At 49.5% G+C, this 23,759-nt stretch overlaps 2 protein-coding genes across 5 annotated transcripts in view; one reads left to right on the plus strand and one right to left on the minus strand.

Moving 5' to 3' along the window:
• Positions 1-1,001: 1,001 nt before the first annotated feature.
• On the plus strand, positions 1,002-18,196 carry TGM4 (transglutaminase 4; the record flags this gene model as incomplete). Its single annotated transcript, XM_080611262.1, is given in 16 exon segments — positions 1,002-1,099; positions 2,595-2,628; positions 2,630-2,678; positions 8,142-8,321; positions 8,428-8,534; positions 8,861-8,990; positions 9,980-10,098; positions 11,484-11,591; positions 12,072-12,246; positions 12,483-12,621; positions 12,873-12,976; positions 13,851-14,102; positions 15,245-15,592; positions 16,568-16,737; positions 17,093-17,229; positions 18,055-18,196. Coding segments are annotated over 16 exon segments (2,292 nt in total).
• Positions 18,197-19,244: 1,048 nt separating this feature from the next.
• The window catches only part of ZDHHC3 (zDHHC palmitoyltransferase 3), a 35,980-nt gene continuing 31,465 nt past the window's right edge, over positions 19,245-23,759 (minus strand). For all 4 annotated transcript variants that reach the window (XM_080611925.1, XM_080611924.1, XM_080611927.1 and 1 more), the window contains one exon: positions 19,245-22,728. In XM_080611925.1, coding sequence (XP_080468051.1) covers positions 22,486-22,728 — 243 coding nt within the window. In that variant the 3' untranslated portion in view covers positions 19,245-22,485. The remainder of the gene's footprint in view (positions 22,729-23,759) is intronic.

A 23,759-nucleotide genomic window follows, 5' to 3' on the forward strand; every position in this document is an offset into this window, starting at 1 on the left:
GAGCTGAAAACATGGCTTTGAAAGGAGTTCCTGCAGTTTCAGTTGATATCCTTTTTCTCAGACCTTGCCAACAGCTGCCTTGGAGGGTATTACAGTTCAATGGCCTTTCTTGGCAGGGCAAGCTTGTACGAGCCGGGGGAGGCATCTCATGTAGGAGCATTGTGCCGTACGCCAAGTTTAGTGCCGTTGCATTGAGATGCTACCGGTCTGTAGAAGAAGGTAATGGGAGCAGGCAAGAGCAGCAGCTGCACAAAGTGAAAAGAGAACGGGAAACTCGGTGCTGTCCGCTGGCATAACCCAAGGAGTCTTGCAGACAGTGAAAAGGTCAACCACTCTCCAAGGTGGGGTCAGTTCATGGCAGGGCAGAACCCACACACATTGCACTTCTACATCTTTCCTCGAACTCTGAGGTTCAGATCGAGGGTCAGAACATGCACACTGTTGAAATCGGCCTTTTGCAATACCCTATAGTGCAGGAAATGAGACTGTCCTGAGTGAATACGTGCCCTGACTGCACCACTGACCCTCCAGCACACACCTAACAAAATGATCTCAGGAGAGGAGTGTTACCAACGTGAACCAGTTCCTGTTGGCAGGAATCTGTAGGTTTTGCTGTAGGGCTACAGTGTCAACACCATTTAAGCTGCCTCCAACCAAACATGGAGCGATAGAGATGTGTCTATATATCTATAATAGGTTGAGACTGGGTTAGAAAGCTGCTGTCAGTGTTGAGATGAAGTGGATTACACTGTTGCCGCAATTAAGTGGAATCCAGTAATGCACATGATAAATGTTCAGATTACATATACTACTGGTTATCTTATTGTACCGACATTCCACGTATGCTTTGCCCTCATCCCATGCTGTTTCTAAACAAAACTCTTTCACCTTGCAGGAGGAAAGAAAAGCAGAGTAAAAGCAACGCTGAAAGGTGAATTGGGGTTGTAGTGGGTATTTGCAATAGTGAAATATGTGATCGCCAGCACATTGTCTGGTGCTGAATGGTTAGTGATGCTCTGTCTCCTGAGAACGCGGTGGTTCAGATGCTCATGGAGATGTCCTGTGAGATTACATCTGTGTACCGAACCCCAGATGCCCTGTGATGTGCTAGTCATGCTCTCAGGTAAGGACACCCAACATACACCCAACGTACACCCGCCAGCAAGCACTGACATGCTCCAAGGGTGGGATGTGCTAACTCAGCACCCAGCTTGCACCGACATCGCAGCACCAAATGAAACAGTCAAAGTAAACACCTGAATTGATGCAGAAATGTCGGTGCCTTTGAAGGCTTCCACAGCGAGGTCTTGTTTAGGAAGATCCTACATTTAGACACGCGAGCCTCGCAGACTGATCCTACCTTGGTGGACCAGACTGAGGGCATGCTGCCATGCAGGGAGGCATCAGGGGGCTGAGGCTGCTCCTATGACTGAGACACCTCTACGCTTTAGGGTATTTGTATCTCTTTCTAGTCTCTGTGCCCAGGTGGCTGTTGGCCCCGTGTGCCACCAGCTATCCCCTCTGTGGGGTTGACTGATCTCTCCATCATCAGTCATCCTGAGGACCACGGTGGCAGTGGGGCACATGGGATGCAGCCACCTCCTGGGCAGAGACCTTTGATGCAGCTGTAGTAGAGAGCAGCCAGGAAACAGCTCCTGATCCACCACGTTTCTTGCTCCTCCTGGACATGGTCTCTTTCTCCCCTTCCCCACCCAGTGGGCAATCTCTCTTGGTGTCTGTTTGACCCCAGGAGGCGATGGCCAGTGCCAGGATCTTTGGGTTTCCAACTCACACATGTAAATGCCAGCCTTCCAGTGTCTCAAGGGGGCTACAAGGATGCTGGAGAGGGACTCTTCATCAGGGACTGTAGTGACAGGACAAGGGGTGATGGGTTCAGACTGAAACAGGGGAAGTTCAGGTTGGATCTAAGGCAGAAGTTCTTCCCTGTGAGGGTGCTGAGGCGCTGGCACAGGGTGCCCAGAGAAGCTGTGGCTGCCCCATCCCTGGCAGTGTTCAAGGCCAGGTTGGATGGGGCTTGAGCAACCTGCTCTAGTGGAAGGTGTTCCTGCCTGTGGCTAGGGGCTGGAAGTGGATGAGCTTTAAGGTCCTTTCCAACCCAAACCATTCTATGCTTTTAGCCCACAGCTTCAAGTGTTTCTGTCCCAAATACAATAAAAAAAGTCTCACTATCTTCAAATATAATTAGACTGGTCCCAATGGGGATCTTCGTTTTCCTGTGGATCAAGAGTTTGTGGGCTTCCTTGTAAAGTTATCCCTCGCGTTGCAGCCCCAGTAACCTGGATGTTGGGGCATAGGCGCATTCCTATTACTCATCTAGCCCATGATTTTACCACTTGTCAGGGAAGGGTCTGTCCACTTGTCATCTGATTGTGCAAATCCACCTTCCATGTGAGTCGGGATTTGGGTTTCGCTGTTTCCCAGGCTCTGACTATGTGCACAGGGAGTTGCAGTCATGGTTTTTTTTTCCATAGGCACTTCCTTTCTCTAAACACCTCCCCTTGGCAGTGGCCCTGCTGACACCTCAGAGCAAGACACTGATAAAAGGGCAGCCTGCCTTCCTCCTCCACGCTCAGAAGCAAGTGGCACAGGCTACTCAGGAGCAGCATCACAGGCATCTCGGGTCGGAAGGCTGACAAGAACCATGAGCAATAACGCTGGTGAGTTTCACTGCTCCATGCCCCTGTGTTAGATGTGCAGTTTGGCAGGTCTCCAGTGGGCAGTTCCAGTGGAGGTGGAGAGTTCTCTCCCCTCTGACTGCCATGGGGAACATGTTATCAGTGGTATTCCACCTTGGGGGAAGGTGTTTCAGTACCACCGCTGCTCAAGGGGGGTGGGTTTGCTGTGGCTGTGCAAGTTCTGATTTTAGAGTCATAGAATCCACTAGGCTGGAAAAGACCTTTAGATCTTGACAGAGCAGTAAACCAGCTGTGAAATGCCACTCACTTTTTATCAACATCTGGTTCTATCAATCAGTGGTAATGGACAATTAATGCAGCTTCTTTAAACTTGCCGTGTGTCAAGGTGAAAGGAATTCCTTTTATTCAGGCTACTTAATCGTGGAGACCATTACTTTTCAGTGATGGCTGATACCATCTGACAGATGTTTTAGAGTGACTGGAAAGAGGATTTATTTGGATGTGAGCTCTGTCCCATGGCAGTTCTGCCTGGCCTATTGTCAGCGCATCCTGCACCTACCTAGAAAGGTGCCCGAGTCACTCCTTCAGCACTGCAGAGCCACCACCACTGGTTGTGCTCCTGGAGCCAGACCCAGGATGCTCAGAACCCCACATCTGGGGAGCCAGGAGCAGGTCTCCACAGCATCAGTAGGGGAGTGATGTCCTGACACTGCTCCGATCCCCTCTGGTTCATGCCTTAGTACTCTGGGTGTGGATGAGCTGAAGTTCCCCAGGAAGTCTTGGACAGCAGCATCTCTGGGATGTGATTTCACATCACTGGGGTTTGTGAGAGTGTTTGCCTGGAGGCTGGGCAAGGATAGGGAGTAAATGCAGGTGTCCAGATTTTGCTCTCTCTTGTAAAACTACAGTTCTCATCCCACTTCCATCCTGCTTTCCCTTATTCCCACTGAATCCAGCTATAAATGCTCTGCTCCACATTAATATACATTTTTAAACCACACCACCTCATCCTCATTGAAAAAAAGGCTTCAGGTTCTTACCAGTGCAAAGTCCTCATGTCCCTGGTCTTGTCCTGGGTAACCACTCAAAGCTCCGAACATCTTCCCAGGCAGATAGCAAGGCAATGGAACCAGCAGGTTAGTGCAGAAAGGAGCTCCATAAGGGATAAATCATGGGATGAGGAGATTAAAATGAAATCACTGCCTTGAAATTTCTGCTTAAAGAAAGGAAGCAAAATCATGTGAGAACGGCTGAGGTCCGGGTTTGCTTCTGGCTTGCCCTAGGAGTGAGCGCAGCCTATTGCTACGTTTGCCTCTGCACCGTGAGCAGGCATGTTCTCAGTGTGCTCCAGGCAGGAGGCAGGGCAGGAAGCTGGAAGTGGCACACAGGGGCTGCCCGGAGAGCTTGGCTGCAGCCCAGCCCCTCGAATCACCGGGTACCACGTGTGTGTTTGCGCAGGAATCAGTGCAGTGCGAACGGGGACAGGTCTTTGGCACCGCACTCTGCACTCTCAGGGCATAGAATCATAGAATAGAATCATAGCATCAGCCAGGTTGGAAAAGACCTTGAAGATCAAGTCCAACCGTTACCCCAGGGCTGCCAGCCCACCACTACAACACAGAATCATAGAATGGTTAGGGTTGGAAAGGACCTCAACACACCTTGTGTTCCAAGGCAGCTGTTGTCTGTGTTCTTAATCTGTGCATCCTCAACATCGGTAATGTCCAGAAACAGGGGATGGAAATGCAGTCACAGAATCAGAGAATCCCAGACTGGTTTGGGTTGGAAAGGACCTTAAGATCATCCAGTTCCAACCCCCTGCCATGGGCAGGGACACCTCACACTAAACCATGTCAGCCAAGGCCTCATCCAACCTGGCCTTGAACACTGCCAGGGATGGAGCATTCACAGCCTCCCTGGGCAACCCATTCCAGTGCCTCACCACCCTCCCAGTAAAGAATTTCTTCCTTATATCCAATTTATCCGTTAGGAAATGCTGTAAGGACAGATTCCCCAGAGCCCTTTCCCACAGCCATCCTATGCATTCAGCTCACACATTCAGCTCCATAGCCCTCTCCCATCATCAGGGCTGGTTTTGGTACCTTCTCATCCTGGCACCAGTGTTTCCATAGGGAGCACGGTTGAGCAGCTTTGGTGGCTGGAGATTTGTTAATGCTGAGGAAGAGGCACTTCCCCTTCATCCTTCTCAAGAAGGTTAAGCAATTATTTCAGCTGAAGTTTCTTGACATTAACACAGACACAGATCCCCCCCACACACACACTTTGTCGTGCAAAACATCAGCCAGAGGTTGGCATCTGGCAGGCAGCAGGCAAGCAGAAATGAAATCACTTCAAAGGCGATGGCCAGTTTTCAGTCTGTATTTGCTGTACCACTGATAACTGTTAAGTAATGGAGATAGATACGGCTTATATAGTCCCTAAGAAGAAATACACGGAGGCACTAATCTGGTGGGGGTCCCTCGGTTCGCTTTACTCAAGGCTGCTGCCTTCCAGGTGTCAGTGGCACGCATGCCACTGATTCCAGCCCGCCCCATCTCTCATGCCACAGCAGCTACCGGCAGATTACAGCCTTCTGTATGGATGGCTCTTGTTGATCTCAGCCTAGCAGAGCTGCCTGATACCGTGTGACTCTATCATGGCATTTGTTGAATTAATCCCTTCCACTATTATGCCTTTGATTTGCTAATTTATAGGTTAACGTAAGTGGGTTTGAATTTCCTGACTCTCCCAGATCTTCATCTGAATCACTCCTGAGCCAATTGCTTTTGTGGTATTGTTACTCCCCGCTGTTTACACAGAATTTATCCTTTAAGGGTATTTAATGAGCAGGTACAAGACAGGTCAGACACTCCCAAAGAAATACAGTTCAGCCACGTTCCGGCATGCTCCGGCTTTCCCTGTCACACCTCCCACGGCAGCCTCCCAAAGCCTGAGGCTGTGCCCCCACATCCCATCAGCATTGAAAGCTGAGGGCTTTCTCTTGCTCCAGTGTAGCACCAGGTTGTGCCTCTTGGAGCCCCACTCCTATAACACAGCCCTGGGCCAGTAGCTGCTGGGCACAAGGTGTTGGGGCTTTTCCTGGCCCCGCTTCCATCCGGCTCATCCAGTTCCAACCCCTGCCACGGGCAGGGACACCTCACACCAGACCAGGTTGCTCCAAGCCCCTGTGTCCAACCTGGCCTTGAACACTGCCAGGGATGGGGCAGCCACAGCTTCTCTGGGCACCCTGTGCCAGCGCCTCAGCACCCTCACAGGGAAGAGCTTCTGCCTAAGAGCTCATCTCAGTCTCCCCTCTGGCAGGTTAAAGCCATTCCCCTTGGCCTGTCCCTACAGGCCCTTGTCCCAAGCCCCTCTCCAGGTTTCCTGCAGCCCCTTTAGGTACTGGAGCTGCTCTAAGGTCTCCCCTTAAGGAGCCTTCTCTTCTCCAGGCTGAACCAGCCCAGCTCTCTCAGCCTGGCTTCATAGGAGAGGTGCTCCATATACCATACTATACCATACCATACTATACTTCATAGTGCTCTGCCCCCTACATTTAGCATCTTCCAGGCAGGTAGCATTTCTCCAGCACAGCTGGCTCCCAGACCCTCCTTTGGTTACCTGGATTGTAGGAGAAACCAAGTTGCAAAGATCCATGTATTCAGGCTTCCATGAGAGTGTGGTCAGTGACTGTTGTTATATTATTTGGGACTAATTTTTGGGGTGGAAATGTAAAACATCAGCTTCAGCATCTTGAAGAGACCCATTTTCCATGCCTCTGGCATCCTGAGACATTGGGGATTTCAGCTGTTGAGGGGTGCTGAACTTTGGGACCTTCAGTTTACTCCCAGCTTGACTCTATGATGTGCTGTGTTTTGTAAGGAGCAACAAAAGCTACTGTTAGCTATTATTTGGTAATCATAAATAATACATTCAGCGCTACTATAAAGGCTGATCTTTGACCAGAGAGGATTACACTGAGATTGAAGTCCCAACGGTGAGGTTTAATTTTTAAGCTGCCCTCTGCTAGCTGGGGGCTGCTTGGGAGCATCACCTCTGAATGTGCATTGGCAAGCAGTGCTTTCTCCATCTGTCTCTACTGCTACTACTGCTTATTTTAGTACCTGCAATAGCAAAGAATCATTTGTAACACTCAGAAAGCTGATGCCCCATGCGTTCAGCACAGCACAGATGTGCAGCAAGCAGCAAACAGCAAACAGAAGTTGCTGTCACAGCCCTGGCTTTGACAAGGTGCCACCAGCAAAGCTGCTGAGTAGGTGAAGGAGAGAGCTCAAGGACCTGGCGGGACCATGGGCACTGCCCATGGAGGTGTTGTGGTGGTCAGGACCTTTGGTGGTGTGAGATGCTGGGGGATGCAGCTGCAGTGGTGGGATGCAGATGTGCCTTCCCCACTCTGGTTTTGAGGGAGAAGCAAGACTTTGACAGAAGCAAGACCTCCAGTATCACAACACAATGTGCTGTCATGCACCTGGCTGTCCTGTGGAGCTGGCTGCGGGCAGTGTGCAAGTGGGTCAGCAGACATGGGTTTCCAAACCGGTGGGCTCCCATCTCTGAGGAAGCAGCCCCAGGGAGCACAGCAGGCAGCTGCCTGTGCACGGGAGTGCTGGGATGCCTGGCTGGATGCTTGGCTGCAGCAAGGGCAGAGATGCTCACGCTGCCTCCACCTCCCTCAGATCACTTGTTCCCCTCTTGCACAGGGCCAGTGCAGAGGTCAGGCATCCCTCAATCCAGGCAAATTGCTGCAGCACTCACCACTGCCTGCCTCTGTAACCCATCCCAGCAACACAGCTGTCTCTGTATCTCTATGTACATATATGAGGTAGTTGTTATGTGTTATGTTTTATATGTTATGTTATCAATTATACAAAATTATATGATCATAAGAGAATCATAGAATCACAGAATGGTTTGGGTTGGAAAGGACCTCACTGATCATCTAGTTTTACCCCCACTTGCCATGCGCAGGGACACCTTCCACTAGGCCAGGCTGTTCAAAGCCTTATATTATAATGTATTATGTTGCATCATATTACATCATATATTACATATATGTAATACATCATATCACATCATATATTACGTATATGTACATATCATGTTACATCATAGATGACATATATGTAATACATCATATTACATCATATATTACATTTACATTACATTTTGTTATATCATATCATACCACATTATACGCTATCATATTAGTGCAGTGTAGTGTAGCATTGCATAGTATAGTACGTTGTAGTGTAGTATAGTATAGTACAGTACAGCATAGCATACAATATGACACCATACTATTTATGTATATATATGTGTATATAAACAGTTGCACCATTTAAACATCACTTGACACTTAGATGTTTTGGTGACTCATGGGGCTCCATTAAGAAGAAAACTGCCTTTGCTGAGCAATTCACCATCAATCTCTTCCCTTTCCTCTCTCCCTTCCTGCTGAAGGTTTTCCAGGGAGCGACCTGAAGGTCACTGGGCTCGACTTCCTCAAGAGCCAGAACTGCCGCCTGCACCACACGGATGGTTACAACATCAGCAACCTGGTGGTGCGGCGCGGGCAGCCCTTCCAGCTGCAGCTCACCTTCAGCAGGGAGCTGCAGGCTCCCGACAAGCTCTCGCTGCACTTCAGCATCGGTGAGTGCTCCTCCATGGCCATCAGGAGATGCTCTCCTGGCAGCCGCTGTCCGGTCACTGCAGACCGGTGCAGCCCTCCTGCATCCTGTGCTGGGTTTGTTTCCAGGTGAAAACCCAATGAGATCCAGGGGCACCCTGATGTCGCTGAACCCGAGGCGGGAGGAGGATCTCAGCAGGTGGCAAATCTCCATCGTCAAGAGCAGCAGCAATGAGGTAGAGCCCATGGGAAGCATTTCCACATGGAAGCAGCAATGCCAAGCCTGTTGGGAACCACAGAGCAAATCCTTCTCCCCCCCCGCTCTGCTTTCCCTTAGCCCTATCACTTTGGGTGGGCAGCAGCCTTGCCTTGTTTAATCCTGTTTAACCCATTGCTCCCACACTGCAGACACAGGATGCACCCATCCCATCCTTTCCCTCTCTCCTTGCCCGGATGCCCCTGGCTGCCAGCATTGGCACTTCTGCTGATGCTGTAGGACGGTGCTTGTGCCTATGGCTGTGATGGAGGGTCCCTCATGCTGTCTCTTTTGTTGCCTCCCCAGTGCCTACTCTCTGTCACCAGCTCACCCGTGGCCCCAGTGGGAAAATACACCCTGAATGTAAAGACTGGAAATAACATTTACAAGCCCGAAAATGGTGAAGTCTACCTTTTGTTCAATCCTTGGTGTGAAGGTGAGTGGTCCTGCAACCACGGTGATAATCACTGCTCCCTGGGGAGCTTTTCCTCACATTTTTCCTGCTCTCTTTCCCAAATACACTCCCTTTTTTCCCCATAAAACACCACAAGCAGCATCCTCATGGAGCCAGTGGGAAGCTGGGCAATAGCGATGACACAGCTCCTCATTGTGGGGGGAGGCCTCACTGCTGGATTAAGGGACATCTGTCTGTCACCCCTGTCTCTTTCCCTGGGTCAGCACTATGGTTAACAGATCCTTTGAGCCTGGAGAAGAGAAAGCTCCTTAAGGGGAGACCTTAGAGCAGCTCCAGTGCCTAAAGGGGATACAGGAAACCTGGAGAGGGGCTTTGGACAAGGGCCTGTAGGGACAGGCCAAGGGGAATGGCTTTAACCTGCCAGAGGGGAGACTGAGATGAGCTCTTAGGCAGAAGTTCTTCCCTGTGAGGGTGCTGAGGCGCTGGCACAGGGTGCCCAGAGAAGCTGTGGCTGCCCCATCCCTGGCAGTGTTCAAGGCCAGGTTGGACACAGGGGCTTGGAGCAAGCTGCTCCAGTGAAAGGTGTCCCTGCCTGTGGCAGGGGTTGGAACTGGATGAGCTTTAAGGTCCCTTCCAACCCAAACCAGTCTGGGGTTCTGTGATTCTATGACTGCATTGGCTTAAAGTCCAGATAAAAAGGTAATGGGACAAAAAAGTGTGGTGTTGGTTGGCATCAGTCCCCAAGGTCTCTGCTGCCAGCTTGGTCAACTAAGGTGTTTGGAAGCTCTTCGCTACAATAAAACATCAGTCACATAGCAATAGAACTACAGGAGTAAATTAAAGGCTAGTCTTAAAGGAAAATTTTCCATGATAGGAAAAAGAGGTGAGTGCTGCCTGGTCATCATTTGTGTGAATGTCACAGACCACCAGCTCTTCCAAGCGTAGCTTTCCAAGGAAAGCTTTGACTACTGTGTGTAAACCACCTAACATTGAGGGTTCTTTTGCTCCAGATGACGTCGTTTTCATGGCTGATGAGGCACAGAGAAAGGAGTATGTGCTCAACGACACAGGCTACATCTATGTTGGGTCTGCATACAGCATTTACAACAGACCATGGAACTTCGGGCAGGTAAAGCGGCACTTGTCGGTGTTATTACCCTTATTTGCTCTTTCTGCCTTAGGCGTTTAGTTCAATGAATCAGAGCTATAAACAGCTTAATCCCATGAGTAGCTCAAAGTGCTTGAGCAGCCCTGCCAGCTTCACCTGCTTGGAGTAACCTGTGTGCTTCAGTGTTTTCCCCATCCACAGCTGGAGAACGGGGTTCAGTGGCAAGGTAACAGAACACAACCCCCCTGGCAAAGGATGTGCAAACAGAGCATTTCTGGTTGAAAAGATTCCCAGAAGGATTCCTCCCCTCTCCCATGCAACACAGGAGCTGTCAGTAACCAGCTCATGAGACATGGCGAGGGGAAACAAGTCTGATTATTTACTTGTTGCATCATGATGGGGAAAAAACAGGGGGAAAAGCAGTGGCAGAGGTTGTCATCGTTCAAGTGGTGCCTTCCCCGGCCTCGAGGTGAGCTGTTGGATGCAGGACCCAAGCATCCCGCCCTCCCAGGAAGGGTGTTCCTCACGCTGCCTCTGAGATAACTCCATAGAGTACAATGACAAATGCACTCAGGGTAGAGATAAGAGGGAGCAGGTTTATTTGCACCCCATAGGAAGCACACAGGCACCCCAACAGAGCATCTTCCACTCTATCCACACAGAATTCCCACCAAACAATGTTGGGATCTGTTTGTTTGGGGTTTCTTTATTTGTTTTTAATTATTTTATATTGTTTTATAAGTCTGTGATTTCAAGCTGCAGGATACAGACAGTGCAGCAAAAGTGCTCACACTGATGCCCTTTCCACAAAGGGCCAAAGGGCACTGGCCACATTGCAGTTCCTATCCTAATATTTATTCTGCTGTTAAGCAATGGGAATTAATATTGATACTGAGATTGATATTCTGCCAAGCTTCGTTGGATCAGATGTTTGACATCTCTATGACTTGAACCTCAGGGAGCTTTATCAGCAACTGGTAGTTAGGAATCTTTTGCTATAATAATCTGCATTTCTGTATCTTCTTCTCCTCTCCCCGGAGTTCATTCCTTACCTGTGTCAATAGACAGAAAATCCACAGTGCTTTTAAACTTTCATTACTCTTGTGAGTAATTTGCAGGGAGATGACGTTAGTGACATAGGGCTACTCACAGCAGTAAAGATTGCTGGGTCAGGTTCCAACTGTGTTTGCAAGACACATGAGGCTTTTGCCTTCTGAGGCACAGGGGGTCATTTAAGCCCTCCTTTGGAGAGAGTACCTCTTGGGAGCCCTGTAGGCTTGGAAATTCCATACCATAAAGGATGTTTAGAAGTGGTCAGACAATTTCCTCCAAGTGCTTGGATAAACTTGAGCAAATCCTGGTTTAGAGCAGCGTATAAACATGTCTCCATTTTCTCTCCAAAACAGTTTGAGGAGTTCGTCTTGGATGCCTGCATGTATCTGCTGGACAAAAGCAAGCTCAAGCTGAGCAATAGAAGGGATCCTATGTTCGTGTCCAGAGCCATGTCTGCTTTGGTACGCCTCTCTTGTAGAAGTGCTTTGTCCCTCCAGCTTTCCCTCCTACTTGCTCTTCTCCCCCTGGGGCCTTGAACACCATTTCAGGATGCATCTGAGATGGGTTCCTTTGGGAAACTGCAATGAGAAAGCCATTTTGGGTGGAGGGAAGAGGCGAGTGAGATACAGCATCTCCCCATCGCCACAGATACAGCTTGCTGCTGCCCCAGTGGTTGTCCCTGCTCAGGGAGGGCCAATACAAAGGTTGTATTTTGGGGGGTTACTGCTCCCTGTGGTGGGACTCTTCTTGGAGCCCTAGGGTTTCAGATGCAAGACGCAGAGTGCGTTTTGGCTTCCCTGAGCGGTGGTGGCACCTCTCTCCAGATAATCCAGGTGGAGGGTTTCCAACCAGCCTTGCTGGCTGCCACAGGGCTGAGGAGCAGAGACCCTGGGTTTAAGCCTCATTCAGCATCATTCTCCTTTGCATCTGTGCGGCCACAGGTTAATGCCAATGATGACAAAGGTGTCCTGCTGGGGAACTGGTCAGGGAATTACAACAACGGGACATCCCCTCTGGATTGGATCGGGAGTGTCTCCATTTTGCAGAAGTATTACAAAACGAAGCAGCCGGTCCTTTATGGTCAATGTTGGGTCTTTGCAGGAGTCCTCACTACAGGTAAATGATGACCTGTCTCCCTTCTCTAATTACTGTGCTAATAAGCCAAATTACTGTGCCTCTGAACACCAGGGGTGCAAGAGCCATCATAGAATCCCAGCGTGGTTTGGGTTGGAAAGGACCTTAAGGCTCATTCAGTTCCAACCCCCTGCCATGGGCAGGGACACCTCACACTAGAGCAGAGGAACACATCAACCTGAGTGATTTGGTGACGCTGTCTTTTGTCTGTGCTGCAGTGATGCGCTGCCTGGGGATCCCGTCCCGCTGCGTGAGTAACTTCAACTCAGCACACGACACGGAGGAGAACCTGAGAGTGGACATTTACCTGAATGAACTGGGAGAAAAGCTGAACGGGATGTCCCTCGACTCTGTCTGGTACTGACAAAAGGGGTTGATGCTTCTTACCCCCCACCGCCATCCCAAAGCACCTCATTTCCCAGCCTCAGCAATTCCTTCAAGAATTTCCCTACTGCTTTGGGTTTGCTGAATGGGAGACAGAGAGAAAGCCTGGGGTTTCACAGGGTTACACACAAATCCCCATTAAACCTGCCCTGACTTAAGAATTAAGGGAGAAGACTGTGGGTTTTCCGTCTCACTCCTTTCCTTTCCAACCCAAATGCATGCAGGAACTTCCACGTGTGGAACGATGTCTGGATGAAGCGGACAGACCTGCCAGCGGGGTTTGATGGCTGGCAGGCAATCGACTCAACCCCTCAGGAGCAAAGTCAAGGTAGGATTTGCCTAGAAAGGCTCTTCAACTGGCAGAAGAGGCAGGGACATGAAAGCCATGGTTCCCAGTTAGCAAAGCATGTGCTCCCCATGGACATCTTCACGTACTTGGGCAGCAACATCCTAAAGCTGGAGGTCCCACTCCTCTTGTCTCAGCCTGGCACAGGAGGAACAGCATCTCAGTAGGCAGAAAACCAACCTTGTAGGAAGCTGTGGAGAATACAGGAGCTGTAGGAGAATGTTATCTCAGAGGTGAGAGCACACACACACACACACACACACACAGAGCTAACAGAGGTTAGCTGGAAAATCAGAGCTGATTTCTCTTTCCACCACCCTCTGATAGGTAAAGTTGAGGACTCAAAGCGATCTGTAGTAGGAGGTGACACAGCTTTCCCCAGTAAAGATGCTTTCTGTCGAGCCTTCCTGTGGAAGTAATGAGTTACTTCATTGCTAAATGAAAGGAGCCACTGCCAAAATCAGTGACTACCCTCCGTGCACAGATAGAGGGAATTTGGAGGTGGGAAAGAAAACATGAATCCTCAAGGCTGTGCAGAAAGTGGGGTATTGCCAGATCAAACACAAGTGGCTAAACTCAATTGACTCATCGCCAAGCCATGACTTTCAAACCTTAAACTTACTTATTTAAGTGGCAGGAAACATATAAAAGCTCTTACCAGACCTTGGTCACCTATAAAAAAGCCCAAACAGCTATGGGATACATGGGTTCTTCTGGAGTTCATGACTGAATTGAAGTATTTATTACTAAGAGCCATGGCCACGTATTCCAGCTTGAGTGGGTCTGATGGTTGGAACAAAAACTGGAGGCTTTGCTCGTATTTGGAAAAGTAAGTGTTGTTGAATGCACTTTCTAGGCATTTTCCAGTGTGGTCCCTGCCCACTGAAGGCTATCCGAGAGGGGGATGTGTATCTGCCCTTCGACAGCAAGTTTGTGTATGCAGAAGTGAATGCTGACAAAGTCTACTGGATGGTCAAGAAGGTGAACGGCAAGGATAAGTACATCAAGATTAACACAGAGACCCAAGGCATCGGCATGAACATCAGCACAAAAGCCGTGGGGCAGGACAAGCGGGAAGACATCACCTGGCAGTACAAGTTCCCTGAAGGTAACTGCCCCATCATCTAAAATAGAGTCACAGAATGAACCAGGTTGGAAAAGGCCTTTAAACTCATCCAGCCCAACCGCTCCCCAGCACTGCCAAGGCCACCACTAACCCATGGCACTGAGGCCTCGTCTCCACGGTGTGTGAACACTTGCAGGGACGGTGACTGCAGCCCTGCCCTGGGCAGCCTGTTCCAATGCCCGAGCACCCTCTGGGGAAGGAACTGGTCCTCATCTCCATCTAAACCTCCCATATAGTGCCAAAGAGCAGACCTCTGGCTTTTCTCCAGAAAACACTCACAGAGGCAGCTGCAATGGCAAGCCCTGTGTATAAGACCTGGAGAAAGGCAGCATTGCTCCTGTGTATCTTCATGCCCAGAGTGAACCTATAGGCAAGCTTGCAGGCAGTGAAAGAAATGGGCTGAGTGACCACCCTAGTGGTTGGACTCACCGTTGCTTCACTTCTTCATTATTCTTCTTGCCTTTCCATTCCCCAGACCATACTGGAAACAAAAACCCCCACATTCCCTCCCCACAGTTCTCAGACCCAGCCATGTTGGGCTAGACTGTTAAACCCTTCTTAGTGAGGAGCAGGAAGACTTTAGGCTGAAAATTTAAGAGCATCCATCCTTGAAAAGTGTCTCCTAAATTAGGACACTATTCCATTCCAAAATGATACAGTTAGATCCGGAGGTAGCATAAACCAAGAGGGTCTCTTGACCTGGAGATGCCTTGACATCCTCCCTGCTCAGCAGCAGAAGCATAAATAAAGAGAAGGTGGTTCTGTATTTGGAGACTGAGATATAGAATTCCAGGCTGGTTTGGGTTGGAAAGGACCTTAACATCATCCAGTTCCAACCCCCTGCCATGGGCAGGGACACCTCACACTAGACCAGGTTGCTCCAAGCCCCTGTGTCCAACCCAGCCTTGAACACTGCCAGGGATGGGGCAGCCACAGCTTCTCTGGGCACCCTGTGCCAGCGCCTCAGCACCCTCACAGGGCAGAACTTCTGCCTTAGATCTAACCTGAACTTGCTCTGTTTCAGTTTGAACCCATCACCCCTTGTCCTATCACTACAGTCCCTGATGAAGAGTCCCTCTTTGGCACCCAAACATAGCTGTTACCCATCTTTTTTCTTCATCCAGGCTCTGAAGAGGAGAGGAAATCCATGCAGAAAGCTTCCTCCTTCATCCACCCTTCAGGAATAGTACCTCGTGCACGCTTCGCTTCATCTTTGCCCATGGGTCATGTGGACCCCAAGCCTATGGTCCTGCAGGAGACAGTCTCCAAGTCTGGGCTCCAGCTTGAGATAACCAGTAAAGCAGCCCTGTATCCTGGCAATCCCCTTGAACTGGCCATCATTGTGAAGACCTCAACTCCTGGGAGCTGGACCATCAATCTCACCAGCTCCTGCCAGCTGCAGTCCTATACTGGGAAAGTTGAGGCCAGCCTTGGACATGCCAAGGAGACTGTCAAGCTTGAAGGCAAATCTGGTAGGCACAGAAAGCTTGCTGTGTTCTATGGACTCTTTACTGTGGCAGGCTGGGGTCTCACTTGAGCTCATTCATAATAGCTTCACTACTTGAGCAGAGCAGGGCATAAAGAGCAGAAATTACCACCTAGCTCTCTTGTTACTGCATTTAGGAGCCTCAGTTATAGCCTGGGATCCCACCATAGCAGGGACCAAACCATGAAGGCCCTGTGTCTGCTGCAGCTTCAACGAGATGGTTAGAAACACATCAGTGTGAGTGGGATGTGCTGGAGCATCTACATCCCATTCTCACTGTGTGAGCCTCAAAGATGCCAGCACGGGCTTTGGGTGTATGTGTATGCATCAGATCCCTCACAGGATTTAGATGGCTGGAAAATTCAGCTTGTTCTTGCTCTTGCCACTCTGACATTGATGAGCTGGGGGTGATGCTGCCGAGTGTTACTGTCTGAATCCTTCACCCAGGAAAATGACAACCTCCTGGCTGATCCCAAGGGCCTTTTGCTGTTCCTTGCGGATCTTTGAGTGACCTGTGTTGCATTCCTGATCCCCAGCAGTACGATTTAGATTTGCTAAACAGGAGACTAATGAGTGAGAATAATTGACAGCAGTTGGTCATTTCAAGCGTGAGTCACTCATAAAAAGAAGTCTTTGCTGCTGGTGGTTGCTGAGTGTTCTCATACATACATAGGACAAGGAGTAATGGGCTTAAACTGAAACAGGGGAGATTTAGAATCACAGAATCAGCCAGGTTGGAAAAGACCTTTAAGATCAAGTCCAACCATTACCCCAGCAGTAGTGTGTCGTGTCCCTACCCATGGCAGGGGGTTGGAACTGGATGATCTTAAGGTCCTTTCCAACCCAAACCATTCTATGATTCCATGAATACACCTCATTCCACACCCGCACCAGAGCTAACTTTGCCACCCAATCCCTGGGTGTGTGATGAAGCCACCGAGTTGTGTTTTCTTCTCTGCAGAGGTGCAGGTCCCTCTGAACTTCGCACCTGACACATACATGAAGACACTGGCATCGGTGGAAGATGAAGTGCTCATCCACATCACTGCCATTGCCGAGGTCCAAGGGACAGATGACAAACTCACCAAGGAGACAACGATGGGCTTTGAGTACCCCCCCATCAATGTCCAGGTGAGGCAGAATCCCAGAGCCATTAGGGTTGGAAGGGATCTCTGAAGATCATCCAGGGTCTAAGCCCCTACCAGGGCAGGTCACACAGGGATGTGTCCAGGTGGGTTTGGAATGTCTCCAGAGAGGAGCAGCCACCAGCCAGGCTCCTCAGGGATGAGAGGTAAAGCTGGGCTCACTGGAACACCACGGTGATGTTAACATTGCCGGAGGACATGGTGCCTTGGGAGGGTGGAAAGGACATGAGTGGTTGTTCTCCACCATGCTGGTGGTGAGGAGCAATCCTGCATCAGCTCCGGCATCTTTATTACCCCTCTCATCCCTGGTATTTGGGGTTGTTTCTTTCCTCCTCTGCCAGATGCCAGAAACAGCCAAACTGAACAAGGAATTCACCTGTGCCTTCATCTTCAAGAACAAGCTGAACGTGCCCTTGGACAACTGCAAGCTGCTGGTGGAGGGCTTGGGCATATTTAAGATGTCAATATTTGATCAGGGGTAAGGAGATGACTCCAGTATGAAGCAAACACGGCAGGACTCTGTTTCTTCCTTTTTAATCTCCTTTGAAGAAGCAGTTGGGGGATTTGGAATAACCAGCCCCTTTGCAACCTGTGTTTGAATCTGAAACACATTTGGGTGCAGTAGAAAGACCCACACAGGGGTTGATGTGCTCAGCGCATTTGGGCACATCAGGGCTCACCCTGTGCTCCTGCTGTGATGCTGGGTGCTGCCCAGCTGCTGTGAGCACAGCTGCTTCCTTCAGAAGCCCTAAATTAGGTCTCTGGGAGGTCTGGGAAAGATCCCCAGGATCACTGGGACCAACAGCCAGCACCACTCTGCTGAGACCCTCCTGCTGCACCTTGGTGCTTGGAGAAGGGAAACAGTCACCCTGAACACAGGCAGTGGCTGGTTCTTTAAGTGAAATGATTTGAAAGCAGTGAATAAGAACCGTAACTCATAGAATCATAGAATCCCAGACTGGTTTGGGTTAGAAAGGACCTAAAGCCCATCCACTTCCAACCCCTTGCCACGGGCAGGGACATCTCCCACTAGCGCAGGCTGCTCCAAGCCCCTGTGTCCAACCTGGCCTTGAACACTGCCAGGGATGGGGCAGCCACAGCTTCTCTGGGCACCCTGTGCCAGCGCCTCAGCACCCTCACAGGGAAGAGCTTCTGCCTTAGATCTAACCTGAACTTCCCCTGTTTCAGTTTGAACCCATCACCCCTTGTCCTGTCACTATAGTCCTCGATGAAGAGCCTCTCTCCAGCATCCTTCTACCCCCTTCAGACATGTTGGGACTACTTGTTTTTCCTTTGTCCTTAGGGATGTGAAGCCTGGCAGGATCATTAAGTCTGAAATAATCTGCACTCCAACCAGGCTAGGAGAGAAGAAAATAGTAGCCAAGCTCACCTCGAACCAGATCAAAGGGATCTCCACAGAGAAGGCCATCACCATTGTCGAGTAGGATGGGTGCCTCGGTGGGGTGGCTTCCTAAAGGTCTTTTCTAACCGAGCTGCATGTGTCAGACACTTCCTGCCTCCTTCCTTGCTGGATAGTACTGTCAAAGTAAAAAGCAAAAACCCCATGAAGTGAACTAAACTGATTGAAAGGGCACAGTTGGGTTGATTGCAGTTGTGACTCAATAAAGATGTTAAAATCGATGGCGTGACTGGGTCGTACGGTTCCCGCTTCAGGCCAGGGATTGGAGCTCATGGAGGTGTCAACTTCAGCCATGGCGAGTATGAGCCCAGGGGCATTCTGCAGGCACTTGGCTGTGGTCCTACATGGGAGGCCACCAGGGACCTCACTGCACCATGGGCAGCTCAAAGATGCCTTAAACAAATCCCTTCTGTGCGATTCCCTCTCGCTGGGCATGCACCTTTTCTGTCTTTAGATAACAAAAAGAGCAAACCTGGCACAGTCTCCCCAAAACCCATTTCTCATCTATCCTCTTCCTGTCCCACCCAATTCTTTTTAGGGGGAATTAAGAATCAAGCTCAGCCAGTTCAACCATCGCCCTGCAGTACCAAGGCCACCACTAACCCATGGCACTGAGGGCCTCATCTACACGGTGTGTGAACACTTGTAGGGACAGTCAATCATTTCATGTACCAGCTCATAAAAAGGGAGAAGGAGAAGAAAAAGGAGGAGGAAAAAGGCAAAAGAAGGGATTTGACCCTCTCTTGTGTTTCAAAGATTTGGGAAACCCCTGGAAGAGCACCCAGGTAGCTGTTGGGCCCCAGAAGGTGGTCATGCTGCCTCAGCCCCTGTGCCCATGGCATCCTGGGTCCTTACAAGGCCACCTCCTGCAGTGGCGTGCTGGTGAGTGGTGCAGGGTTCATGTGTGTGGCGCTGGTAGGAAAGGGAAGAGCAGGAGGTCCTTGGCAGTTGAAGTATTAGATCTTTAATCAGTACAAGAGCGACCGGAGGCATAAAAATGAGTTACAAACAGCAACACATCTCTCTTTTTAAGAGATGTAAATTCTTTACTTGCATAGAAAACCCCTGTAGAAGACACCACATAAAAAGCACAAGGTCTGCCACAACCCTGTCCGTCACCTATCAACATCTCAGACCAGAACAGTGATGGGATCTCCAGCAGATGAAGTCACACTGAGCAGCATGGGGAGCATTCTCTCCGGCTCCCTACGTTGGTGGCACCACCAGCATGATCTCAAGGAGCACCTTCCCCAGGGCTCAGCGAGCTGGCCAGGACCACAGCAGCATGGCCTGGAGATGAAGGCACAATTAACCAAGGGGCAAGGAGTGTGCGGAGGGAAGGACAACGGCAAGGTTGGTTTCAATGTCATGAATATCACTTTTGGTCTCCAGCTACCAGGTAGTCATTAAAGAAGATTTATGCTAGAGCTGGGGATAAACCAGATTCTTCCAACTTGTAAAGACTTTGGCAATTTCCAATGGCTGCCCTATACCGAGACGGAAGAGATGCACCAAGGGGTAACAGGGACTTGGTGAGGGAGAAAGAAGGGGACAAGGGAGACTGACAGCCAAGTGACACCAGAAGAACTGACTTGGTGGATGTAGGAAGTCACTTCCTCAAATCTAGGGGGGGCACCAGAGCCAGGGCTGCCCATGGCTCTGCAATAAGGCACAGGGATATGTCTCCATCTTAGACTGTAACTATGATGTTGGAGGAGGGAAAAGAGTTCTTGTGGCTTTCACCCTCCTCTTCACACTGCTTTTCTGTTTGAGCTATTAAAAATCCAAACTCAGAAATGCCAGCACCTGAGGAATAACATGAGAGATGGGAAAGAGAAGTGAAAGATGTCTGTTCTCCTGATGAGGTGAAGCAGGTTTGAAAGTGGAGGAGGAAATATGGCTGCCTCCATCCATGCCTACCCAAAGCCACATAAGGGGGATCTGCATCCTGAGAAGCATCACCAAAATACGCACTCCAACAAGAGTAGGAGAGAAGGAAACAGTAGCCAAGCTGACCTAGAACCACATCAAAGGGATCTCCACAGAGAAGGCCACCACCATCATATCAAGCTGATGTCCCCATGCGCCCGCCTCAAGATGATCATCAGCCATTCCCCAGTATCTCTCCCCAGGACCCTGAGGTACCATTCCCACTGCAGACATGCACTGGAGGCAGGGAAGTTAACTGGATGCAAAGCCAGAATTAGAAAACATGAGCTAAAAAGGACACTCTTCCTTTTTCCTCCTTCAACATCCTTATTGCTCTGTGTAGGAAATCCCTTAAAGATCTATGCCCCTGATGTCCCTTTCCTGTGGGATGCTGACAAGCAGGAATGTAGGTTGGTGCAGAAGTAGGAGAGCGCCTTCCCTCACTATCACACTGCTGCATAGGGCAAAGCCATTCAAGACCTCAGGTCCAAACAACATGAGAAGACACCTCAGTTCCCCTCAGATGCAGTGTTTCCCTTTATAAAGGTTTTTATAAATGCACAATTCCTAATGATTTTTTCTAAGTCTATTTTGCATTGACAAAGAGGAGACATCCAGATGGAACAGGGAATGGGACGACTGTTTGGAAATATCCCTTGGGTTTTTGCCAAGCTGTGCTCCTAACAGCCACAGCATCCTGCTTGTTCCCAGTCCCTTTGCTAGGAGAAGGGATTGCTGTGGCAGAGGACAAGGCCAGGAACGAAACTCACCCCTGAAGAGTACCTCTGAATGTCACAGAACCATAGAATGGTTTGGGTTGGAAAGGACCTTAAGATCATCCAGTTCCAACCCCCTGCTATGGGCAGGGACACCTCACACTGGACCATGTCACTCAAGGCCCTGTCCAACCCGTACATGAATAGATTTTAAGATGCTTTTTTGGAAAGGGAGAAAGGGATTAGAAAAGAATCTTGCACAAATCCCATTTGGTGGGGCTTCTGTTAGCAGTTAAGACCTTCATATAGGTACCAAGCTCTCAACCCCAGACTCTCTCTTACATCCAAAAAGAAGAATTATCTTTGGTCCACGTTGCAGGGGAGGGGTAAATGGATGTCCTGTGGGGGGAAAACCAGGATCACATTTCTAATACCCTGCAAAATGTACTGACAATAATGCTAAGGGAGACAGCAAACTAAAAGTGAAGAACAGGCTCAATTAAAGCTACATTGACATCTGGAGCATGCCAAGTATTTGTAGCTTGATTTGAATGCAGAGGCTGGTGTCACTTCTGCATGACTCTGCTGCAAATATTGCCACCTTCCTGAGCAATACATGTTTAGTCCATGGGTTTACCAATGGTCACCAGGAGCTGGCTGCAAAATTAGTGTAAGGAAACCCTGCTGGTAAATACCAACAGGACAAGGTTAAACGCCAGTAAGGTTAAGAGGCGATGTTCAGTCTCAACCAACTAGCTATCAAGAAAAGAAACAAATAAAATCAGACAAGTCAAATGGAGAGAGCCAGTACCTGCAGCAGCATGATGCCCATGTCTCCCTCTCTTCTTTGACCACAGGAATAGTCCTGGCGCTTGGCCATGTGCCTGTATTCTGGGCTGCTCCCATTCCACGTGTCCCATGTGCTAATGAACCGCAGCCCCACGGTGTACGCTTCCCCCCACCAGCAGCTCTATAACTCGGCCAGTATTTGCCCACTCTTTGTGGCATGGGCAAACATTCCTGCTTTCCTGGACCACCACCACTGCTCAGGCAAGCACCATCAACCAGCCCTGGGCAGCCCACGAGCACAGAGGGTTAGAATTCACCCCTGGAGATATTCCAGAGCCCAAAGGAATTACGCCCAGTGAGAGGTCACCCATCTGCTGCAACCACAATCCCATATCCCACCTCTGCTAAAACCTGAGCACCAGCAGTTTTCATAATCCAGAGGCAGCATCCATGGGATGAGCTAAAAAGGATGCGTTTTTCAGGAAAACCTTTGGAGCTGCACTAATCTGGCCATTGAGAATGCGGCTAATCTCAGCAAATGATAAACAGAGCTTATCATTTAGCTGTCCCAAAGGCTGTGAGAACAAAAGATTAACCAGACTCCTGAGGACTGCACATCTCCGGGAGCTGGGACCAATCCACCCAACAACGACACACTTTCCTTACAGGCCAAGTAAGAAAAGATGAATAAAGGAGTTGACGCAGGTCTGGGAAGGAGCTCACTGTGAGTGCTGTACCTGGCTTCAAGAGAAACACCCCTGAATTTCTTAATGCACCAAAAGTCTGTTAAAAACCCCAAACCTTTGAATCTCCGGCACAAGTAGTTACTGAAACAGAAACCACCCAGAAGCTGCTCCTGACACGGTGGAGGATGCTTTGCTTATTCATGTGACACTTGGATGGCAACGTCCCGAGCGAGAAACTGCTCGATTTCTTCTTGGGTCATTATTGCAGATGCAGGAGCTGCTGCCACCGCTTCAGCTGGTGCTGGGCTCTTGCAGTTCAGGTCTGAAAAGGGGTTGAACCAACCCAAGGAGAAGGCACCACCGAACGCCAGCTTCATTCCTTCCCAGCCGCTGGTCCTCTCCCACGTTGGCTTCTGATTCTTGAGACGCTCAATACCCTGCAAGAAGAGAAGAGTTTTGGGTTGTTTCATGTTTATAGCAGGTATTTGGGCATCAACTGCTGTAGCAGGTGCAAAAATGCCTATATGTATATATTGCTAACTATCTTATCTCTAGCCAGGATGTCATTCTAGTTTTAGTTAACAACGAAGACATGTCCTGTGTAACTGAGACTTTCATCATAGAATCCCAGACTGGTTTGGGTTGGAAAGGACCTTAAAGCTCATCCAATTCCAACCCCTGCCATGGGCAGGGACACTTCACACCAGACCAGGTTGCTCTAAGCCCCTGTGTCCAACCTGGCCTTGAACACTGCCAGGGATGGGGCAGCCACAGCTTCTCTGGGCACCCTGTGCCAGCGCCTCAGCACCCTCACAGGAAAGAACTTCTGCCTTAGATCTAACCTGAACTTCCCCTGTGTCACTTTGAACCCATCACCCCTTGTCCTGTCACTACAGTCCCTGATGAAGAGTCCCTCTCCAGCATCCTTGTAGGCCCCAAATTTAACGACAAAACCCCAAACCAACACCAAATTCACGGACAATCTGAATCACAGTGACTCTGGTATCAGTGGCTATTGATTTTTATGGTAAAGAAATAGCTTCTTAAAAGCCATCCTTTTAGGAGACATGGACCTCTTCTCCCCCTGCTTTTTGAATTCCTCCAAGGAGCAGTAAAATACAATTAGAACTCAACATTTCACCTTCTTTGGGTATTTTTACAATAGTTCAGATACAGGCAAAATACTGTGATATTTTCCAGTATCCAGGGATTTATCACAGCCATATCTAGGCCTGTCACTAGCAGCTGACACAAGAACAAGCTGATACAGTGCGGCAATTTAGAGCAAACATTTAAGAACACCATTTCCACTTAACAAATTGGCAAAGACAAATCACAACACAGGCTGGACACCCTCTGGGAGGTGAGCAAGCCTGTACGGGTGGAAGTGGAGGTGGCAAACTGAGACCAGAGCCTTGGACAGTCAATATCCTGATTCATTCTCCCTCCAAGAACATCATTTTCAGTA

Source organism: Psittacula echo (assembly GCF_963264785.1).
Source record: "Psittacula echo genome assembly, chromosome: 2".
NCBI lineage: Eukaryota > Metazoa > Chordata > Aves > Psittaciformes > Psittacidae > Psittacula > Psittacula echo.